At 38.5% G+C, this 22,698-nt stretch overlaps 2 protein-coding genes across 5 annotated transcripts in view; both read left to right on the top strand.

Annotated features, from left to right (window-relative positions):
- Positions 1–1,251, top strand: part of LOC113046627 (TOM1-like protein 2) — a 35,284-nt gene extending 34,033 nt beyond the window's left edge. For all 4 annotated transcript variants that reach the window (XM_026207480.1, XM_026207483.1, XM_026207482.1 and 1 more), the window contains one exon: positions 500–1,251. In XM_026207480.1, coding sequence (XP_026063265.1) covers positions 500–657 — 158 coding nt within the window. In that variant the 3' untranslated portion in view covers positions 658–1,251. The remainder of the gene's footprint in view (positions 1–499) is intronic.
- Positions 1,252–5,614: 4,363 nt separating this feature from the next.
- On the top strand, positions 5,615–22,501 carry srebf1 (sterol regulatory element binding transcription factor 1). The gene is made up of 19 exons (XM_026207478.1): positions 5,615–6,060; positions 10,459–10,971; positions 13,677–13,849; positions 13,947–14,093; positions 14,309–14,527; positions 14,725–14,839; positions 15,490–15,644; positions 15,824–16,001; positions 16,085–16,269; positions 16,366–16,627; positions 17,954–18,120; positions 18,375–18,543; positions 18,633–18,741; positions 18,932–19,041; positions 19,273–19,405; positions 19,784–19,949; positions 20,251–20,433; positions 20,967–21,078; positions 21,468–22,501. Exons 1-19 carry the CDS (start codon positions 5,958–5,960, stop codon positions 21,686–21,688), a joined length of 3,420 nt encoding a protein of 1,139 aa, XP_026063263.1. The 5' UTR covers positions 5,615–5,957; the 3' UTR covers positions 21,689–22,501.
- Positions 22,502–22,698: the final 197 nt, after the last annotated feature.

Raw genomic sequence — 22,698 nt, 5'->3', positions numbered from 1 at the left:
TTGCTACATAATATATATGTGTGTGTGCTGTGTATATGTATTATGCATACATAAATACACACACATGCATGTACATTTTTACGTATATATATTAAATATTTATATATGATATAAATTATATGAATATAAATGTAAATAATATATAAAAACATGTAAATATTTTCAAAATATATGCTGTATGTGTGTGTCTTTTATATATTCATAGTTAATATACACAATACACACATATTATGCAAACAAAAACGTTTATTTTATTTTGGATGCGATTAATCGCGATTAATCGTTTGACAGCACTAATTAAAATACTATTTCAAATTTGCATTAACTATATAAAGCCTACTGTATCATATTTGATATGCAAGTTTTTTTTAAGTACTCAGAGTTCATTTATAGGTTTAACAAACAGATCCATTTGGAATGAATAGATTTTTAGATTTGTTTTTGAATTGAATAGAACTCATGAATGCAGTTGACAGTTGTTCTCCTGATGTCTCTTTAGACTTCGACAAGTTCTTAGAGGAGCGGGCCAAAGTCGCAGACCAGGGTCCACCGCTGGCCGCTGCCGCCGCCACCGGAGAACCCAGACCTCTAGTGAGCGCGTCTAGCAGCAACCGCAGGAGGACACAGCAGACGGAGGACAATCTCTTTGCCTTGTAGAACTGTGACGGGACAGATGCTCTCCCTGGTGACCACAACCACATTCCCTCCAGCACTCCACCTGTTCCTTTACAAACCCACTGATGTTATACGGCAGCAAGACCCCTGACTAAAACCACCCCAATCCCCCCCACCCCGCCTGATAGAGCACTGTGAGAATCCAGCTTCATAGCCGCAGACTTTGAGCTGAACGACGCCGGCAAGCGATGGCTTAAGCAAACATGTAGCCAAAATGATTCTCTTTAGAGAGCTCGCTTCTTTCATTCATGTCAAATAATAGTCGAATAGAGCTGATTGGTTTGGTCTTTATCATCCATTAATGAACTAACGCTCTTAAAGTTTGTCATTCCATGAGGTGAGATATTCATGTGGGTCAGTTCTTCTCAGTCAGCTGTGGATTGTGATTCAAACTGTTTCTGTGGTAAATAGAGCAAGAAAATATTAGATCTAAATCAGGCGTATGAGCGCATAGACAGTGGGTCGTCATGTTTATGAGGCTCTGGTGAAGAAAAGTGGCTATATTCTTGTAATCATCACGTGCGGATTACCAAAGACAGAAGAAGAAACGTGTTTTCCATCGATAAAGGTTTTTGTTAAAATATGTTGACCATTTCCAAAGAGCTGAGGTTTGCTGAGCCATTGCTGTTTTACAATTTTAAAGGCACCGTTTGAGGGCATTTTAAGGCATAGATCAGATATCAGATGCATATACAGTTTATTGATCCAAAAATACAAAACATTTGAAAAATGCATCCTAATTTTGGTTATGATGTAGGATTTACTGGAACAGGCGCGTTTAAAAACAAACGTCATATTTCATCCCAAAATCAAAAGAATTATTTTGATTTCTACAAAAATGTTTTCAACATTGATGATAATAATAATAATAATAATAATAATAATAATAATAAAAATAAATATTTTCCAGCTGTTTTCAAAACTTTTCAACATTGATAATAATAATAATATATATATATATTTTCCATCTGTTTTCAAAACAGTTCTCAACATTAATAATAATAATAATAAGAATATATATTTTCAATTATTTTCCAAACCTTTTTCAACATTAATAATAATAATCTATTGTTATTGCCATCAATGTTGAAAACAGTTTTGTAGAAACTGTGGTTATTATTATTATTATTTTTTAAATTATTATAATTGTGTTGAGCAGCAAATTAGCATGATTTCTGAAGAAATAAATAACATTTTGAAATGTATTCAAATAAAATAAAAATTGTAATGATATTTCATAAATTACTGTTTTATTGTATTTTTTAATCAAATATATGTGGACTTTTGAGTGTAAGGGACATCTTTCATAAACATTAAAATAATAATAAACAAAATTAATCAAACCTCAAAGTCATACTTTTACAAATTTTTACACCACCAGTATTTACTTTTCAGAGCGATTTATCTACAAAAAACATATTTATAATTTACTCATAATTAACGTTCAGCTTACAGACTGTACATATTTAAACTGATAGAGGAAAACAATAAGGCTTCATTTGCTAGATACAATATATCATTTCTAAAATTTCTTGTTTTTGGGGCATATGAAATATGACAGACATGTCTTCATAAATTTCGCCCTCTTTCTGCATCTTTCTGTTAGATTCCTGTTTAGATTTGATTTCACTCAGCAAAAATTGCCAGATTTGGCAGTGAAGTTAGGAAATGAATTGATATTTTGCTTTGTCCTAATTCTTGCTAGACCTAACCAAGAATTATATTAGCCTAATGGTGTTTGTAAAATATGTATCCATAGGTATACAAAAAAATGTGTATATACAATAGAAAAGTGTGTATAGTACTTAAAGTTTGTATTAACTTTGGTTTAAAAAATCTAAATATTTAATTACGTCCCTCTTTTTTAGTTTTGTCATGAAAGATTTTATGGTGTGTGATTTCAGGGCTTTGCAGGATCACCAGTGGTTTTCATTCCAGTGCGTTTACAGTCACTAACAGCTGTACTGTACACCTCTATTTGAATCATGCTAAATGTTGCTCTGCTCTCTTCCCAACAACCTGAGGAAGATGTTCACTTCAGTCTTATATGTATATAAAGTAACTGCAGCTAGATCAAGCATCAAGCATTTTAAACTCGCAAACCTCAATTGTTAAGCATCTAATGATGGGAAGGGCTTAATCTTTGTTGCCAGTTATACTAACAAACCTCCATCACTCCCCCTAAATCAGCAGATAAACGTGAAAAACACTGGAGGGCCATGTGCTTTACTTGAATATAAGGCACAAGTCAGTGTGGTTTTGAATGAAATGAAATTGCAGCACGTTCAGGAATCAATAATGGCCTGATTTCTTAGCTAAGGTCATTTGAAAGATAGATATTTGTTACGCCATGAAAAAACTGCAATATCTATTTTGTTTCTAGCCTTTTAATTGTAAGAAGGAAAGTGTTATACCTGCTATTATTAATATCTAAAGAGCTTTGCTTTCATCCTTTGGCAATCATTGTTTGTATTAACTTCTTAAATTAATGTTGCCATGTGATATTAAAAGTCTTGACTATTTTGATTATTTATCTCATAATGTCCTAAATGTATTTTAGAATAATGAAATGTAATTGAAATGTAACATTTTCCTATTGTCAGATTCATTGTTTAATCCAAACTATTTTATTAAAGTGATTCATTTGCTTAATGCAAACATTTTCCTGTGTGATTCATTTTAAGAAGCTCAAAAGAAAAAAAAAATATATTTCTGTTATATCTAGTTTTTCTAAGGTTATCTTTATTTATTAAAAAGCAGAATAATTAAAGGGCTTTCTCAATTGTATTCAGTCTTTACCATGTGTGCAGACATTTGGTCTTTTTGAGTTGTTAAAACTGAATTGGTTGCTTTTGTGTGATCTAACTACATTTTAAAAATACTGAATTGGGATGCAGTTGCCTGATTAAGTTGTGGAAATTAAATTCATGACTTATTTTATTGTGACACAACTAAAATTTTAAAGCATTAATTTAAACATTTTAAATTCTCTTTCCAGAGTTCGATTTTTATACTAGTACTCTTTCCACGTTATTTTTCAAGCTGTTTTCTGTGAAAGCATAAATGATATTATTAAATGATAAAAGTATTTGCGCTACAAACTAGTGTGTTCATGATTATGATGGTAAATTAAAACAATATGATAACAAATACCAGTTTGCAATGTCAGTCAGAATAACGGGCTATTTTTTAAAATAAAAAATACAATAAAAATAAGTTGAATAAAATCCCAAAATCCCTTTATATACTATTCTATAATATTTGATAAAACGGAACATTAAGATTATGCTTAAATAAGCACAAATTAAAATTATACGTTATCTACATCAGTTATATTTGGGTAAAACAAATTAAAAACGCAATGCAATAATCCAATAATGATAATGTATGGTTGATCCAATCCGGGTGTTTGTTCATTTAGAATAATTTTAATAAAACATTAACATGATAACAGAAGTGTTAATTACGTTAACAACAATAATAATATTATGCTGGTAACACTTTAGAATAATGGTATATTAGTTAATGTTAGTTAATTACTTTAGTTAACATGATCTAAGCAAGAACAGTCCTTCTACAGCATTTATTAGTCTTAGTTGATGTTAATTTCAACGTTTACTAATGCATTGTTCAAATCGAAAGTTGTGCTTGTTAACATTAGTTAATGCACTGTGAATTTACATGAACTAACAATGAATAACTGCATTTTCATTAACTAACATTAACAAAGATGAATAAATACAGTAATACATGTATTTTTCATTGTTTGTTCATGTTAATGAATGAAAATGCAGTTATTCATTGTTAGTTCAACCATTATGCTAGTTTGCATTTAAATTATGTTCTAGTGTTACGTTAGTTTAAACAGGAGTCTCTTTAACCACTGATTGGATTGCAATAGAGCTGCTGAAGAGCTTGATGGAGAAAAGTCTGAAGAATCGGGACTCTTTCGCCTCCTTCAGCAAACACTTTCTACATGTATTTCAGATTGTCTCGTTTCTCTGCAGTCCTTCAGCGGTGTTACTATCGGTCACTGACACACTTCACCTCAGTTTGTTGATACGACTTCAGAGACATATAGAATTATTTAACTTTGTAAACACAAAGTCAACTAATTATTTAGGTCAGAACAATCCATCCTATTATAATAATTGCATATATGTTTTAATTCTTGAGTGTATAATGTCATTTGTGAATATATTGGATGCATCTAATTTATTTTATATAATAACGTGTTTTTTGTACATAAATCAGATTATTTCAGCATTATTTGACATAAATCCCCTTTTTTAAAGTTTATTATCCTTTTTCAATGAGAAATACATGATGTAATCACGGTGCCACGCGTGTGACGTCACATCACCCCACTCGCTCTCTGGCTCTCTATTGGTCGTTTCCTCTGGTTCTACAGGCGGAGTCATCACTGCAGCTCAGACAAACTTGATCGCGCAGCGTCCTTTTTCTGCGTGGCTCTGATTGGCTGACAGAGACAAGCCCACTGAAGTCTCGACCATGCTGCTGCCGACTGAGATTTTGTAAACAAAAAAGGGACTGTTTAATCGGCGCTTTACATTTAAAACTATATCGAAAACTTATATTCTTCTAACATATATTGACTCTCAACTTATTAATTGAATAGGTCAGTATAAGTATTAACGTGTTTCAATAGCTGACAAATACTTTTAAACATTTAGAAACTTGAAACATGTAATACGATAATAAGATATGGGAGGAACAATAATAATAATAACAATCCAAAACATACTCTGTTTTAACTAAAATAAATTACAGTAAAAGTCAACCTAAAAAAATGACTTAAATTGCAGTTTCTTATCTTTCCAACCTCACTTAACAAGCTTCTTTTACTGTCTATGTCAACCAGACACTTGAATGGCAGTACCGAGAGAGGGCACGTCAAGTGAAAGAGCGTCTGCTAAAAGAGCAAGTTCTGATTGGTCGAGCGGCGTGTCAATCACCCACAGCGCTCTCGGGTTTGCCTGGCTCTCGCTCTTAGCATGCTAATGTGCAGAACAGCAAACTCTTAAGTCAACTTTACCTTGTGCGGCAGTATGGAAACGAGGGCGAGCAAGTAGTTGACTGAATCAGTAACAAAGTTGAATTTATCGAAAATTAAGCGGATCCTACGAAACGCAGCCAATAAATGTCCGGGCATATTTGCTCTCCCGGCAAGTGCAAGAAGTTCCTAGTTTACATGGAATAACGCTTGTTGTGTGTTGCACCTGAATACTTCTGAAGTCAGCCTGAAAGAGCATTTGAGGACCATGAATCTGTCTTTTGACGACCCGTCACTGGACCCCTTGGACTCCAGTCTGTCTCTTCACGACCCGAGTGAGATCGACACGGCCCTGCTCAATGACATCGATGGTGAGAGAGCGTCTGTTTACAGTCGCAGCGCTGGACACAGGGAACTGTGTGTTTGTAGTTTAGAAACGAATAACGTTACATATAGATGGTGCTGTCAGACGTATACACGTGTTTATAATAACTAAGCTTATTATTATTATAAATCCATAATGCTCGAGTTATCATATTGAACCACAGTGTCGTGTTTTACTCAGAATCAACTGTATCCGTCACACTAACACTGGAAGGCAGTAACGTTAGGTGGGCGTCAGCTACAAAAACAAATTGCAGACGCCTGGGTGCTTTATTTTCACATAGTTATTGTTGCTCTGTATGTTAGATCTCATTGAAATGAAAATAAAATGCAAGGTGTCATTAGATGTCGGACGGTGTTCATCGTCTGGCTGAAGTTGTTGCATTGAGAGCGGCCCCGCCCCCTCTAACTTGGTGTGGTGACGTCACGCGGGGTTACTCGCGGCCATCCCCTAGCATTCTGACCCACCGACACAGTTCCCTTATAATTTACAATTAAGACCTAAAACATCAAACTGACAGGTAAAACGTCAGCAGTTGTGCATGTCATTCCAAAATGTGTTTTAGAAAATGTTTCGACACTGAAATATCTTTAAAGTACGAATATGTCTCACTGTGTGTATTTGTTTACTTTGAAATATTTTGCATTATTATAGTTTTTTTTTTTTTTTGTATTTATATCAGTAATGGTTCAACCTTAAATGTACAGTGAATGTATAAGTGAGGTGACCGACAGTAACCCTGTGCTGAAGCGGATTGTGTCCGATAGTAACCTCGCAGCAAGCAGAGGAGGTACTTTCCAGGCCTCTGATTGGCTGAGCGCGATCACCTCATATAAACCATGCTCGTGCACGCTGAAGAAGTCTTGTGTTTTACTGGGTCACATCACATGTATGTATGCAAAACACATTTTGAGCAGTTGAAAAAAAAATCTCTGTGTGTATATATTTATCCTGTTGGGAATTAACTTTCCTTGTTATTTGTAATAAATTAATTAATTAAATACATATAAATAATAATAATAATTTTATAACTTTACATGAATATAATAAGTAAATAACAGCAATAATTATTAACAATTATAGTAATGTTCTAACTGTGCATAATCAGTAAATATCAGCAGTAATTATTCATAATTAAGATACCTACTAGTAGTAATAATAACAATAAGTCAAGCAGTTAATCTTTTGGGTAGTTACTTGGGAAATGTAAAAAAAAAAAAAAAATCTTTTGACCTGTTTAATTTACCCAATTAACTTTTATGTAATATACATAAGTAACATTTATCACATTTAAATTCCAGTTTATGTAATGTGATTTTTTTTTTTAGTTCTTTATCTCAGACCATAATAATATTATTGTATTATAATAAAAAGAATGTGGTTATTATAATAATGCTTTGTTCCAGTAATAATATTAACAATAATAATAACTATAATTAACTGTAACTGTATTGTTACTTTCAAGTGGTTGACTTGTTCCTTTAGGGTGTGTCTAGAATAAATTGTCTATTAAAGTGAGGAAAATTAAAATGTCTTTATGCTGGCACAACTCGATGAATGTGATTATGTGATCTTGATAAATGGTCACCCAGTGTTATCATTTATTATAAAACTTTAATTTCCTCAGTGGTTTTGTAGCCTGCAGGTTTTTGAGTTTCATAATCTGTAGTTTAAACATTTGAGGTGTCATGGTTTCCTCTAATGAATGTATTTCATTCATTGGGCTGAAGGTGATTGTGAGACGAGGATCTTGTCTCTGAGAGGATTTGTGGTGAATGATGAAACTCTGTAATGGGGCACTCTGCAGTCAGAGCAGCGTCTCCAGCCTACAGCTGAATTAAAGCCAGGCAGCATGAGCTGTATTGGTTTAGTGCAGATGTGGGATCAGACCCGATGAGTGTGAAAATGAACTTGTGCTCTGTAGATCTCACAGGCTTATTGTGTGCTGTGTGTTATACCGATCATCAACTGTGTTCAGATTAAAGTAAAGCATTTCTTGCATATTCAAGGAAGAATGATCATAGTTGTGGCCAAGTGTATTTCAAATTAAAAAGGGCTAATTTAAATAAATGTTTAAATAAATATATGGCAACTTCATAGAATTGGCAGAAACAAAACCCCACAAAAAGATATAATGTCAAGTGCAAATCTTTTAAGTAATTTTTAACTTGTTTTTTTATGACTGTAAGCTGGTGCAGGGATATAATTATTTTAATAGCCAGTAAGCTTTAGTTTACCTCATAGCCTTGCAAAACCACACTTAACTCTACCATAAAATAAAGCAATGAAGACACAATTCATGGTTGGGAAAGAAAATAAAATGCATTGTGTTTATTGTGTGCCAGGATGATCCGCTACATGCTATTATTGCTAGCCAGGCGGGGGATTTTAGGAAAAATCCTTATAAGGGAAAACAAATAACCATTCCTAACACCATGTCTACACAAGATGCGATCGACGCAACAAAATACTATAGAACCACTGATCTATGACAGAGATTCATTATTTATAGATCAGTTAATAGTATAATCAGTGATGCTGTCTACACTGGATATGGTGCGGCCGCTGCGGCATGACGCCACAAATCCCTTACAGTAAACTGCTGCCGTGTTCTATTTATGACGCGCTGACACAAATTTCAAAAAGATTTTCAATGGTCACTTTGACACATCCAGTGTAGACAGTCTTTAGCTGATCAGGCGTGGTGCCACACGACAGCTGTCGCGTCCGTCGTAGACATGATGAAGGAGAGATGACTGAGAAAGATGGCGAATGATTTTCAGATCCATAGTATAACGGAGTTAGCCTGGTAATACCAGAGTCTGCTACTTCACTTTGCTTCGTAGATAGAGTCTGGAATGGCATAATAGAGAAGTGTTTTCTCTCTCGCTAGGGGGCGCTTGTCTGAAGTTTAAAATTTAACCTACAATGTAAAACTCGGCACTTAGCATCTACGTCACGGCTCTCAGCCCGCCCTCTGTTCGTTGATTGGCCCGGCTGTTTCCAGACCGGTGGCAAACAGAAAGCTCTGACGCTGTATCAGACTGAGTACAGAAGCGAAATGAAATTGAGCGGAATTAGGAAGTCTGACGTAGTCAGGCTTTAACGGAGTACGTGCGATCGCGAATCTCGAAAGTGATAGTGAAACTAAAAATTAATTGTGCATTCAATAAGGGGGTGGGGAGTGGATCATGATGCCGGCGCGACACCGTGATGTCTATCAGCCATCGGTGATGGATGATGGCATAAATACATTGACGCAAAATATGCACATCGATTCGTCCACCTGTTTTTATTTCTCTAAAAAACCTTTGCAAAACGTTTACCTTATGTGCGCTGAATATACGCGATGGCCGGATCAACATTCTGTCCAACGTTATATAACCAATCCAGTTTTTTTTTTGCATTGATCTTTTTTTTTGGCGGCTGTCAAAGCCTTATTTGATCGGTGAGTGATGTAGAATAGAATGACTGCTGCGCCTGACAGGGGCGCGTACGAGAGAGAGCCCCGCCTGTGCGCGCACACTCACAATCTTCAAACAACACGAGCGCTTATTGCTCTCTCTCTCCCTTGTACATATTAATCAATATCATTAAATAAGATAGAAAAAGGGCGGAACGCCAAAGTTTCACGTGGAGCATTCAGAGATTTTTTTTGTTCTCCATGATAGGCTGCTGGCTCCCTCTGTAATTTTTTTTTTTTTTTTTTTTTTGGAAAAGCACTCTCTGTATTAGCTTAAAGCCCTCAAGTTTACATTGGTTACTGTATTCTTTCAATTGCTCTAAATAAGTATTTTGGGTGACCTTTTTTATTGAATGCTAGACATCAAGTTGTTGTTATTTTCATATGAAAGAAGAACTTTTTTTTCAGTAAGCTAGGGCCCTATGTGTTCAGTAAGCTTGTTTCAGTAAGCTATGTGTTTTCAAGGCTTCAAGGTTTTATTGAATGCTATCTCTATACAAGTGCAAAGTAATGCATTCTTAGTCAGTCTATTATTTTGTAATTTTAAGAGCAATAAACATATATTGCAATGTTAAGGAATTCATGTTTTTTTTATTCAGATATGTAAATCAACATGTATAAATTGTTAGTAGTAAATTAATGGGGAGATAATCTAAATCGAATCGGTCTGGAAAAATAATCGCTAGATTAATCGTTTAAAAAATAATCGTTTATCACAGCCCTAGTGATAACGTTATCAAATTGTTATGCACCTCCCTTTTATTACAGTGCTGTCAAACACACATCATATCCTTTTTGACAGTACATCTGATTAAATTCATGCATTCCCTGGGAATCAAACCTATGATTGTGGTGTTGCTTTTGAATGCTTGAAGGAGTTCATTGGTCACTGTATCCATCTCCGTTTCCATGTTTTAACAGATATGCTCCAGCTTATCAACAACCAGGACATGGAGTTTGGAGGGCTTTTCGATCATGCTTCATTTTCTGCCCCCGTAGCCCCCACGCAGGACCTCTCAGTCCTCCCCCACTCCAGCCCTTCCTCTCCTCCACCCACCTCTTCTACACCCACCAACACCTCCTCCATCCTCAGCAGCAACCCCCACTTGGATGCCCTGCTCGGACCCCCAATCACCCGCAGCTCTTCCATCCCAGACAAGGTGTTCCACCCTCCCACTTTCCAGCAGTCTCCTTTGGCACAGGTGACCTCCACCCCCGCAAACCCAACCACACTACAGACCATGCAGCCCAAAGCTCAGCCAGCTCCATCTCCCAGCCTCCACCCTTCGACCCTGCCGGCCCCTAGCCAAACTGCTCCAGCTGTGAAGAGTCCTTCCTTCAGTGCTACCCAGCAGGCCCTCTTCAGCTCACCGACACCCCAACCACAGCAGCAGCAGCCCGTTGTCACTTACCCCAACCAGAACAGTTATACTGGTAAGTTTTATCATGTAAAAAAATTCTGTGATCAATAAGTGGGCACTTACATCAACTAAACACCGAACTTAAACTTGTTTATGCATTTTAGCCATTTGAAAGCGATACCATAATTGTCTGTGTGTACTCACAGAAAAACGGTGAAAACTGTGCCGTCATGTGAATGCAGATCACATGTCAGTCTGTAGGTATGTGCGCAAATGCATGGCGTAAAAAGTCATATCATCAATACTGGACTGGAATGGAAAATACAGTGTTTTAAGTTGTTTTCGCAGATTTGTATTTATATTTAGATATTTGATTAAAGTCGAGAATTTTTTTTTAAAAATGACAGTGTTTCCATTAATCGATGTTATGTAACTAAAATGTGATTTTTTTTTTTTTCTCTCGAGATAAGTCATAGTGACAGGTGTTGGTATAGGTTTACGTATATATCGCAGCCACCACACTAGCCTGAAATCCTGTAGAATTCAACCAATTCAATGACGTTTTTGACACTCCTGAAGTGTTTCCATTACAGCAAACACTTCCATTGAAGAAAAAATCCATTACAGTTTTGCGAAATATTCCTTTTTCAGATTGCCTGAAAACCTTGTGTGCATATTTTTTTTTTTTAATTGAAGTGTTTCCATTGGCCGTATTTTCAATTCGCAATTTCGATTGGCCCAATTTGAAGGGTAATGGAAATGCAGCTAGCATCATCTGTACACAAAGCTTTTCAAAATTACAAATTAAAAACATTGTAAATTTAAATCATGGTAACATCAAATTTTTTTTATACATTTCAGTTCATTGTTTAAATTATAAGAGACTATACATCCAAATTTGGCAGATAGACAACATCTTTAAAAAGGAATTGAAAATTTTAAGGCAGTAAATGATATTACGTTTTTAAGAGAATTAGGTAACGTTTTTATCTAGTATTTTTTGACATTGTTTTTAAAATATATGGCCAAATACAGCACTTTGAAGAGACAAATCTCTCATTTGTGTGCAAGACCTACCAGTGAAAATAAAACCGCAAGAAGGAACTTTCAGAAACATGCCATGTTATACTTATCTTACCAATAATGTGTCAGTTACATCTATTAGCACTAAATCTCACAGGGTGTAAATTACAGCTACCTGAGAAGCTAATTTTTCAAAAATGGTCTTTAACAAGTAACTACTATATAACTAAAGCATTTGGTACAGTGAGGGTTAAGTGACTCCCTCTAATGATTTACATGTTTCTTAAGTCGGAAAGCTGAATAGCCTCCCAATAAAGTGGGTATTAAATTGCCAACTAAACTTTTTCGTCTTCTAAATACTTCACATTTTATTAAATTATCACCTTAATTTGGATGCATTGGCCTTTTCAACTGTCAGGTGTTGATGTGACTTCCACAGTTACTGTCAGGCAGTAGAAACACTTGCATACAAAAACTGAACATTCAATATTGAACATAAGCAACAAATAAAGTCAAATTAAAGTGCTTTTTCTAAGAAGTGTGGAAATGCTTTCTTGTTTCCTTATAATTGATAATAATAAGTTATACTTGGTAACAATGTGTAAGAACATTTATCGGCTCAGCAATAGTGGTTAAATCAGCTGGGCTAATTATTTGTTCTAGTGTTATCATATTATCACAGTCATTTTTAAATCAGTGCAGTGCTTTATATATTTAATTTAATGGTTGAATCAGATGTGTGCTTTTATGAAAGCATGTGTTTGTGTCCCATGAAAACATTTTATAGTAACTAGATCAAAAGTTGTCATCGATCTCAAATATTTTTTATTAAAGATTTAAGAGTTCTTTTCTGTAATGATTATACATGTTGTTCATGAGTTATGCACTGAATGAACATTGTTTCTGACTACCAATATTACTAAGACTATAAATTGAATCACCTTTGATCAGTCATATGTACAATGGCCGAGACAGCTCAAGGCACTGCAAATAGATAAAAACACCCGCAAATTAAAAAAAAAAACTTCTTCAATTGGACAACACACGAGCTGCAAATGCTCACAACACAACAAAAGAAACGCGCTGCAAATAAAAATCTTTATTTGGTTGTGTTGTGAGCATTTGCATCACCTGCTGTCAAACTGATGAAGTTTTCTTGATTTGCTGGTGCTTTTTCCTATTTGCATGTGTTTTCTGAAGTTGCAGCGCGTTGCGCTCTCTCGGCCACCGTACATATGTCAGAAAAGGCTATTTGAGTTCAAAGTGCAGACAGTGAAGTCACAGTTGTCAGTCCTAGAAACCTAGTGAACTTTTACCGTACAGTGTGTTCATGTGTAAAGCTGCCCAGCCCATATTCTTTCTTTGTATATGCTTTTATAATGTCCTTTCAATCTGCTTATCGTTTTTAAACCTTAGGGTAATGACACCACCAGGCCAAAGAGAGAATACAACATCACACTAGTGTAGATCGAAGTTCAGTCAGATTTTGATTTGGCGAAATTTTAGCTTTACATCACCAGTGGATCCTCTGCAGTGAATGGGTGCCGTCAGAATGAGAGTCCAAACAACTGCTTAAAAATATCACCATATCTTGCTGATTGTTAGTGTGTTCACATATCAATAGATTTCAAACAATAATATTTTTTCCTCCAGGGTGGAACAAAAAGTGGTTAAGGTTTCTGCCTGAATGCTGTTTGTTGTTTTAGTGCAACTTCTTTCCTTTCTTTCCTCTCATGATCTAATTGGTTCTTGCAGCTGTCACCCAGCAGAGCTCCCCTCAGCCAATCTCGAGTCTCTCCACATCGCCACAGATAGTTCAGCCAATGGCCATCCAAGCCCAGGTGCAGAGCCTCTCGGCTTCACCAATCCTGACCACCTCGTCCAGCCCTCCAACACAGACCATCTCCCCCCAGCTTCAGCAGGTTCCTGTAAGTGCTTTTATTTGCTTGCTGATGCCCACATGCACAATAACTTACATTTACAGTCTTAATTGTGTGCACTAAGCATTGTTCATGTGTTCTGCAGGTGTTGTTGCAGCCGCAGTTCATTAAGGCAGACTCTCTCTTACTCACAACTCTAAAGCCTGATGCATGCATGGTAACAACAGTCGCGTCACCCTGCATCACATCGCTGGCTACATCCACGGCACCAGTCCACAACACCTCACTGCAGGTACACAAACACAGTCCCAAGTGGAAGTCAAAACTCACAGATTTGCTTCAGCTTGTTGTTTTGTTCTTGGATTAACTGACCTTTAATTGTATTAGTAGTGCTATACATTCATGTTCAAGAAACCGCTATTTTAAATATTTCTCACTTTTTTTTCCCTGATGTGTTTCTGAAGACCTCTGTTTTTATTTTGTGGAACTGTGCATCTCTTGTCTCAGGCACTGATGAGTGGAGGCACCATCCTGACCACCGTTCCGCTGGTGGTGGACACGGAGAAGCTGCCCATCAATCGCATCGCCATCAGCGGGAAACCAGGCGGCCAGCCGCACAAGGGCGAGAAACGCACAGCCCATAACGCCATTGAAAAACGCTACCGCTCTTCCATCAATGACAAGATCATTGAGCTCAAAGACCTGGTGGCTGGGACAGAAGCTAAGGTGAAGCCAAAACCCAATTACATAACTGGTCATAGCTGGTTTCCTCATCTTAGTCACCCTTGAAGTTCATTTGAAAACTTTAACCAAATGAGTTTAACTAGATGAGCTAACCTAGATTAGTCGATTTTCTAGCTCTTACTTTTTACCTGGAAGATGCCTTTAACATCACTACAAGATGAATTTTTTGTCTTATACAGCTGAATAAGTCGGCCATATTGAAGAAAGCCATTGACTTCATTCGCTACCTTCAGCAGTCCAACCAAAAACTAAAGCAGGAGAACATTGCACTCAAAATGTCCATTCAGAAGAACAGTAAGTTCTGTTTAAATGTATATTAAATGCAATATGATTTAATATGTTGAGTGCCTTTTTGACCCTCTTAAGTAGGACTTATTTAAGGCGCATTTTTATATGTAGCCTGATTCATAATTACTTCTGTTGTCTTTGATTATATGGTTAAAGTACTGAATGTACTAACAAACGGCATTCTATAGAAACAACATGCATATCATATATTTAAATTCGTAATTACACATTTGTAAAGATGACATTTCAGTTTAGAACATTTAAAATGTCTATCAACTTTAAATGTATTATCAAAAAACACATTAAAAAAATGCTAATCAAGTAACTCACATGTGCTTTAGTTTGCCAATCAACATTAAAAGAATTGTACTTTAAAGCATGACAAAAGTTTATCAAAGCATGATGTATAATGTACTTTAAGTAAAATCTATATTTAGAAATTTGTAATTATTACAAAGTGTACTTTTAAGTGTAAAGAATTATAGTCATGCAAGTAACTCTTTAAGTACACCTAAAAGGCCTTTTATTCTAGTAATGTATTATCTGAAAGTACACTTTTCTAAAAGATTTGAAGTATCAAAAGTGCACAATCAGTACAATTAAGCTCATGGGGAGCGTGGTTGTTTTTGCATTGACTTGTGGCTTCTCCTCCTCAGAGTCTCTGAAGGACCTTGTGATCATGGAGGTGGATGTGAAACCAGAAATCCCCACCCCTCCAGCATCAGATGTCGGCTCGCCTCAATCCAGCGGCCCCTTCTCGCACCACGGCAGTGACTCAGAGCCGGACAGCCCGATGGAAGAAGACAACAAGGTAGCAGAAACCCAGCTCTTCCAGAGCTCCTTTCATGGCTTTAATGAATTGGCTTCGGTCATGAAGTAATTGGACGTGGTAGTGTGCGGTGGATAATTCGATTGCCTGAGGTCAAGAACTTGGAAGAATAACCATGTAATGATCTAACGCCAATTTCTGTTTCCTGTTCTCTCTATTAGCATGTGGTTGAGAGGGCTGGAGGAATGCTGGACCGCTCTCGCATGGCTCTGTGCGCCTTCACCCTGCTCTTCCTGTCCTTTAACCCATTGGCGTCTCTGCTGTGTGGCGGCTGGAGCAGCTCCGGGACGACTGTCTCTGGACACACAGGAAGGAGTATGCTGGCAGTGCAGGATGCAGGTGCTAATACTCCCGATATGTTCAGAGTAGCGTCCCATCCCTATCTGAATGCTAACAATGCGATCTTGTTTTGATGCATGTAGCCGAGTCTTGGGGTTGGATGGATTGGATGTTGCCCACTCTTCTGGTGTGGCTGTTGAACGGTGTTCTGGTTGCTGGAGTTTTGATCCGTCTGCTCGTGTATGGAGAACCTGTGACCAGACCTCACTCCGAATCATCTGTCCTCTTCTGGAGACACCGCAAACAGGCCGATCTGGATCTAGCCAGGGTATAGAATGCTTTCTTGCACTCATCTGTTATTGGCATGGCGGTCAGAGTCCACCAGATTTTCTTTGATGGCAGTTCGTCTAATGGTTTTCTGCAGGGCGACTTTGCTCAGGCCTCTCAGAACCTCTGGACGTGTCTCAAAGCTCTTGCTCGGCCTCTGCCCACGTCTCAGCTGGACCTGACCTGTGCGGTGCTGTGGTCCGCCCTGCGTCTGTGTCTGCAGAGACTGTGGGTGGGCCGCTGGCTAGCCAGCCGTGCCGGAGCCCTCCGTTCCAACCGCCCCCTACAGGAAGATGCCCGTAAGAGCTGCCGCGATGCAGCCTTGGTCTACCACCGTCTACACCAACTCCACATGACCGGTAAGTCACTGTAGCTTATAGAGGAATCAGGTAACCTTGTGAAGAGCAACTGTCAGGACCAATTTATCACCTTATCTCCAACATTTGAATTTCATTGTATTATTATTGTTTTTACATGTCAAGTGTAAAAGCGCAAGGTTGTGGGAATTATGAATATATGGATATAGCCAAACAAACGTATGACAGCCAACATGTTTGAAAGAAAACATTGTGGTACATCGCAAGGTTGTGGGAAATCTGGGAATCGAACCCACAACCTTGCGCTGCTAAAGCAATGCTCTACCACTTGAGCCACAGGAACACTAGGTCGCCCCTTAGTTCACCATAGTATAATGAATTATGAATATATGCATATAACCAAACAAACGTATGACGGTCAACATGTTTTAAAGAAAACATTGTGGTTTTGTAGAGCTAATCATCGCAAATAATCATTTAGCAATTATAAAGCAGTTATTTTGGGTACAATCAATCTATATTGCCCTTTTTACAGAAGAATACGGAGGCCCGGACATAATATATGGAGAGAGAGAAAATAAAAGATATTGTGGCCACGAATTAAGAAATTATTATCGCTAGTTTTTAATTTGTTCCCTACTTTAAGTTAAATTATGGTCACACTGTACTACGATGTTTCCTTGTTTTAATGTATTTAATTTATGGCCACGACTGAACTAAAACAAGAACAAATGATTAAATATTGAGAATTAAAGTGTAGCCACTCAAAATGAGGAAATAAAAGTTTGGTAAACAAAAAAAAGGGTATTTCTCACTTTCCGCTAATAGCCAATGATTCACATCCAGTCAGGTGGTTTTTTATTTACTAATTTTTCAAAGCAACCATACAGTGTTATTTAAGTGTCGTTGAGATGATTATTATTTTTATTTATTTAATATTTTTTAACTATTAGTGAAAAAAGTTAGTTTTACTAATTTTTAGTATTTTTAAAATAAATGATTTTTTTTGTACACCATTTTAAACCTAATTTAAATGCAAAATTATCCCTATTTTTTTCTGATAACATTTATTTGAAGCAACAAAAATGTTTGATTTGTATTTTTTTATTTTCTTCTGGTTTTAGTTTCAAATAACTATACAGTAATAACCCTGCAACTGAAGCTCAAATTGGACCCCAAAATTCTGCTTATTCATATGATCGCATCTCTGTGCTGCTCCTGAATTACTTGTGGTCTGTCATTTGTTATTTGTCAGAGACCGATTTAGAACATTAAGTTCTTCTACAGGAAACCGTGGCACACCTTAACCAGACATAATACATGATAAATCATCTCGCCATTCATCGTTTGCTTATGATGTGTGTGCAGGCAAGCTTGGAGGAAGCCATCTCTCTGCGATCCACATGGCACTGAGCGCTCTCAACCTGGCCGAGTGTGCAGGAGACTGTCTCCCTGTTGCCACACTGGCAGAAATCTATGTTTCTGCAGCCCTACGGGTTAAAACCAGCCTTCCCCGCCTGCTTCACTTCACTACTGTTAGTACACACACGTGCACACTCACACCCCTGATCCAAATCCTAGCGAGCTGCTCTGCTGTCTACTGCATGCAAATATTGACTAAGATCAAACCACAAAAGCAGGTGTACATGGGAAGCAAATGACTCCACGTTAAGTCCATATACTTCCATATCCGCTACAGTTATTTGAATGGCACTTCCTTTCATATTTGTTTGATAGTGTATCCATATTTTGATGCTAAGTGGAGACTTTTATTTTTTCTGTCCTGCAGCGAGTGTTCTTGAGCAGCGCCCGGCAGGCCTGTCTGTCTCCCAGTGGCAGCGTCCCTCCTGCCATGCAGTGGTTGTGTCACCCGCTGGGTCATCGTTTCTTTGTGGACGAGGACTGGTCCATTCGCAGCACCCCTAAAGAGAGCATCTACAGCCAGGCGGGAAACTCAGGTCAGCGCCATACAGACCAAATCAGACTGAAGGGATCATGTGTACAATTCCCCTGGCTCACCCTTGTGTGTTTTTGCATTCGTCTGTAGTTGACCCGCTGGCTCAGGTGACCCAGGCCTTCCGCGAGCATCTGTTGGAAAAGGCCCTGTACTGTGTGGCACAGCCGCGAGGCGACAAGACCCTCACTGATGGAGATGGGTGGGTGATCATTCTCAATGCTAGTTTACATACAATCTCACCCATGCTACTGTAGGAAATAGACCTGCACTGCTTCAGAAACCTGACACTTTATTTAACATTCAGTGCCCCGTTTACTTTACTTCTGAATCGGTCGTATAATTGTACAGTTGGGAAGCTGATTTGTGTTGCGTGTGTTTTTTTTTGACAGCGAATACTCAGATTCTCTGGAATATCTGCAGTTGCTCACCAGCGCCTCAGACGCAGCAGGAGCCACGACGCAGTCCTTCGCCATCGGATCAAACATGGCCACCGTAACAGGTCAGTCCTCAATGATCTTCTGCTCTGATCTTGGCGATATCAGAGAATACGATTTCATTTGTTTGTACAGCTCGGATGAGTTTGCGTTGTTGCTTCCTGTTCAGCTGAGCGCTGTTCACATCACACTGCGTTCATATCAGCTTGTTTTCATTCAAGCGGATGTTAGTCGGGTGAATGAAGGACCGTTTGTGAGTGTGCGTGTGTGATCACCATTATGTCCCTGACCTCCAGGATGTGACCCTCACTCCAAATGGTGGTCGTCGGTTGCGGTTGTGATCATTAATTGGCTCCAGGGAGATGACGTGGCGGCAGAGAGATTGTACCCGGCAGTGGAGCACCTGCCACGCAGCCTTCAGACCGCTGAGTGAGTGACATGTGACAGTCCAAAATAGTAGTATTACTATTTTATTGAGGTTTTATTATTGTCATTATTAGTATGGTGGTGGTCTCGCCAGGAAAAGCTGTGTTGAATTCATCCCCCAATGCCACTCTCAGACTATATTTACTTTAAGAAAATATCATTAGCACAAGTAAACAAAGAAGAAATTGGTTGTAAAGAGACTGCAGAGTTATCAGTTGCTCTCATCAGAGTGGCTTTTCCTGGCGAATCAGTCTTTGTTGATACAGCCGCATTTATCTTTCCGCTCGCCGTCCGGGAATAACGCTTGGTTTGATGTGCATTTTGTGTGGGTTTATTGCTTTTAGCTCTGTCTGTGCTAAGCGCATCCTGTTTGTGTTGCAGGAGCCCGCTGCCCAAAGCCTGTCTGAACACTTTCAAAGCGGTGCGCTCCCTGCTGGCCAAACCGGAGAACTACCAGCTCAGCCTCGGCTACTGCGAGAAAGCCAGCGCTCTGTTCAGAGAGAGCCTCAACCTCGGCCCACACTGCAGCACCAACACGCTAGACAAGGTAGATGCCCACATGGACATGTTTTATGGGGAGCTATTAGTTTGCGCCGTGTGCTTTTTTTCTTGGACAGCGCTGTAGTGCATTGTAGTTGCATTGCATGTGCCTCAACTGTGCAATGTTCCTGCAGTGCAATACAGAGCTGGACCGCAGTGACTCCTGAACACACTGATTTTCATGATGTTAAACGGATGGCGACACATCATTTGTATGACAACCAGAGCATGTTGTTTTTTTGCTGGTATATCTGTGCTTTGGTTTTGTGGTTGTCTGATTTGTTTGCATCTGTGTGTGTGTGCTGTAGCTGGTGCAGTTGCTGCTGTGTGATCTGTTGTTGGTGACGCGCACTAATGTGTGGCGGGAGCAGCAGGTGGCGTCTCAGCAGAGCTCCCCGGCGGCCGCCTCGCCTGCAGAGCTGCAGGGCTTCCAGCAGGACCTCAGCTCGCTCCGCAAACTCGCCCAGAGCTTCAGACCGGCCATGCGCAGGGTGAGAGGCCAGAGTCCACGCTGGAAACATGACACGCTCATATTTATGTCTAAGGTTCACTGAACTAGACAATTATCTGTTTGAGCAAACTATTGCACACAACTTGTCCTGGGTCAGGCAGTGTGATCAAAATCTTATATAAGCATCAAACAGTATATACCCATAATGCCACCAACTCTCTATCTCAGACACACAGACTTTTTATTTTTTACTAATATTTTTTTTTTAATTCTTTCTTTATATATATCTTCATACATTATTGTCCATTGGTTTGTGATTTTATTTTTTTATTTTTTGTTTGTAAATAACACTACATGCACACAAATATATTTTTTTTGATGTTTGTTCATATTTAAAGTGGATTAGGAAAAAGGTTGCATGCTAATCTTGTTTTCTATAGAAGATTGAATATGTTTGGCATCAAAAGCAGGTTATTTTCTTGGTTTAACAGCCGTGCTTCAGGCAGGGTTGTTTCGTGTGGGTTCAAGTGTTTGCCTGTTTAACACAGTCGCTGTGTTTTTGTGTCTCTGCAGTTGTTCCTGCATGAAGCCACAGCTCGGCTGATGGCGGGAGCCAGTCCAACACGCACACACCAGCTCTTGGACCGCAGTCTGCGCCGCCGCGCCACACCTGGAAGCAGAACAGGTGAACATGCAGAGCATTTACAAGCATTTTGGATTTTTGAAATGTCTTTATTTGAATCAAATTGACAACATCTGAGAATTTTGAGCAACGGTGTTTAAATGTGGCATTCAGGTCCAATTTTCCAGTCATGAAATGTGCCATTTTTATTTATCATATCAATACAGTTCATAAGTTAGTGGGTCAATAATATTAATTTTTTTATAAACAAATACTTTTCTTCAGAAAGGACACGTTAATATGTTCAGAAGTGACAAGTTATCAGCCAACAGAAGAGTGACTTGTTGTTGTTAGTGTGCTCCCTACTTACATTTACTCTATATTTGTTTGTGTGTGTGTGTGTGTGTGTGTGTGTGTGTGTGTGTGTGTGTGTGTGTGTGTGTGATGCACAGATGAGTGTGAGATGCATCCAGGCCAGAGGGAGCAGGCAGAGGCCGTGTTGCTGGCATGCCGCTACCTGCCCCCTTACTTCCTGTCCGCTCCGGGCCAGAGGGTGGGCATGCTGGTGGACGCCGCCCGGACGCTGGAGAAACTAGGCGACAAACGCACCCTTCACGACTGCCAACAGATGATCATCAAACTAGGCAGCGGAACGACGGTCACGTCCACCTAGCCGACCACACACACGCTAAAGAGCACTTTTACAAACACCCCCCAAGGTCTCTCAGTCCAGAATCAGCACCCCTCAGTCAGTACCACCAAACTACGCCAAGACTGTTTCGACTCCCCCCAAAAATTCACAACAACAGCATATTAAAAACCAATGTTGAGATGCAGAGGCAAAAATGGGACCCTTATCCAAACACACAGTGTTTTCTCAACCTTTTTGATATTTACCTGCCCTAAAAGAAATTGAAGAGTTGTTTTCTTCCTCTTCTTTGAAATGGCTTTGTGAAACGATGCACTGTAAATACTGACTTTGGCCACTAGATGGTGATCTGGTGGGGTGAACTGGACGCTGGGCCGTGGTTGAGTTGGACACATATCGAAGAGCTTTGCTTTACTATTAGCACCTTTTGAGAGAAATGAACATTGCGATGCCAACCTTGAGTTGAATAAAGTAGTTCCTACTTACAGCATTTTATCGTCTGGGATGAATTCTACATATTGATTTAATTGAGGCTTTATAAAAGTTATTTTTCTTTGTGTATGTATATATATATATTTTAAATAAGTGTATTTATGATTTGTCTGACGCTGTAGGTGAGCAGTATTTGAAGAGGGACTGATGGTACATTTTTGTCGTGGTGCTGGTGCTGCAGTTGAACCCTATGTAAAAGTCAGCAGAACAGAAAACAGTTTCTACCAACAGACACAGTGTGATGTTTACTGGATTTGTGTCCATTTGCACTATTTAGTGAGTGGGCTGCTCGGTCTCCTACAGACAAAAAGAAGCCCACTGGTTGCAATTAAATCCACTGTTTAGTTTGTATTTTCAAAGCAGTCTTCCCCTGGAGTAAATCCAAACGATTTCATCTGCGTCGAAGTATTGACTAAAGCAAAGACATCAGCGTTAACATCTTTGTCCAAAGATAAGGTTTGATAGCGGTATGAGGATCTGCTTACAGCTATTTATATTTCCTCTCTGGTCACAGTTATGTATGAACTCTGATTACTAGACAC

The sequence above is a fragment of the Carassius auratus genome, chromosome 28 (genome assembly GCF_003368295.1).
Source record: "Carassius auratus strain Wakin chromosome 28, ASM336829v1, whole genome shotgun sequence".
Lineage (NCBI taxonomy): Eukaryota > Metazoa > Chordata > Actinopteri > Cypriniformes > Cyprinidae > Carassius > Carassius auratus.
This window is presented reverse-complemented; position numbering and strand designations above follow the sequence as displayed.

What these genes read in the sequence shown, in the direction of transcription:
- srebf1 (XM_026207478.1), top strand. Translation starts at nt 5,958, where the DNA reads ATGAATCTGTCTTTTGACGACCCGTCACTGGACCCCTTGGACTCCAGT. An exon ending in TCAGACCGGCCATGCGCAGG is followed by an intron (nt 20,434 to 20,966) that starts GTGAGAGGCCAG and finishes GTGTCTCTGCAG; the next exon opens with TTGTTCCTGCATGAAGCCAC. An exon ending in CACACCTGGAAGCAGAACAG is followed by an intron (nt 21,079 to 21,467) that starts GTGAACATGCAG and finishes TGTGATGCACAG; the next exon opens with ATGAGTGTGAGATGCATCCA.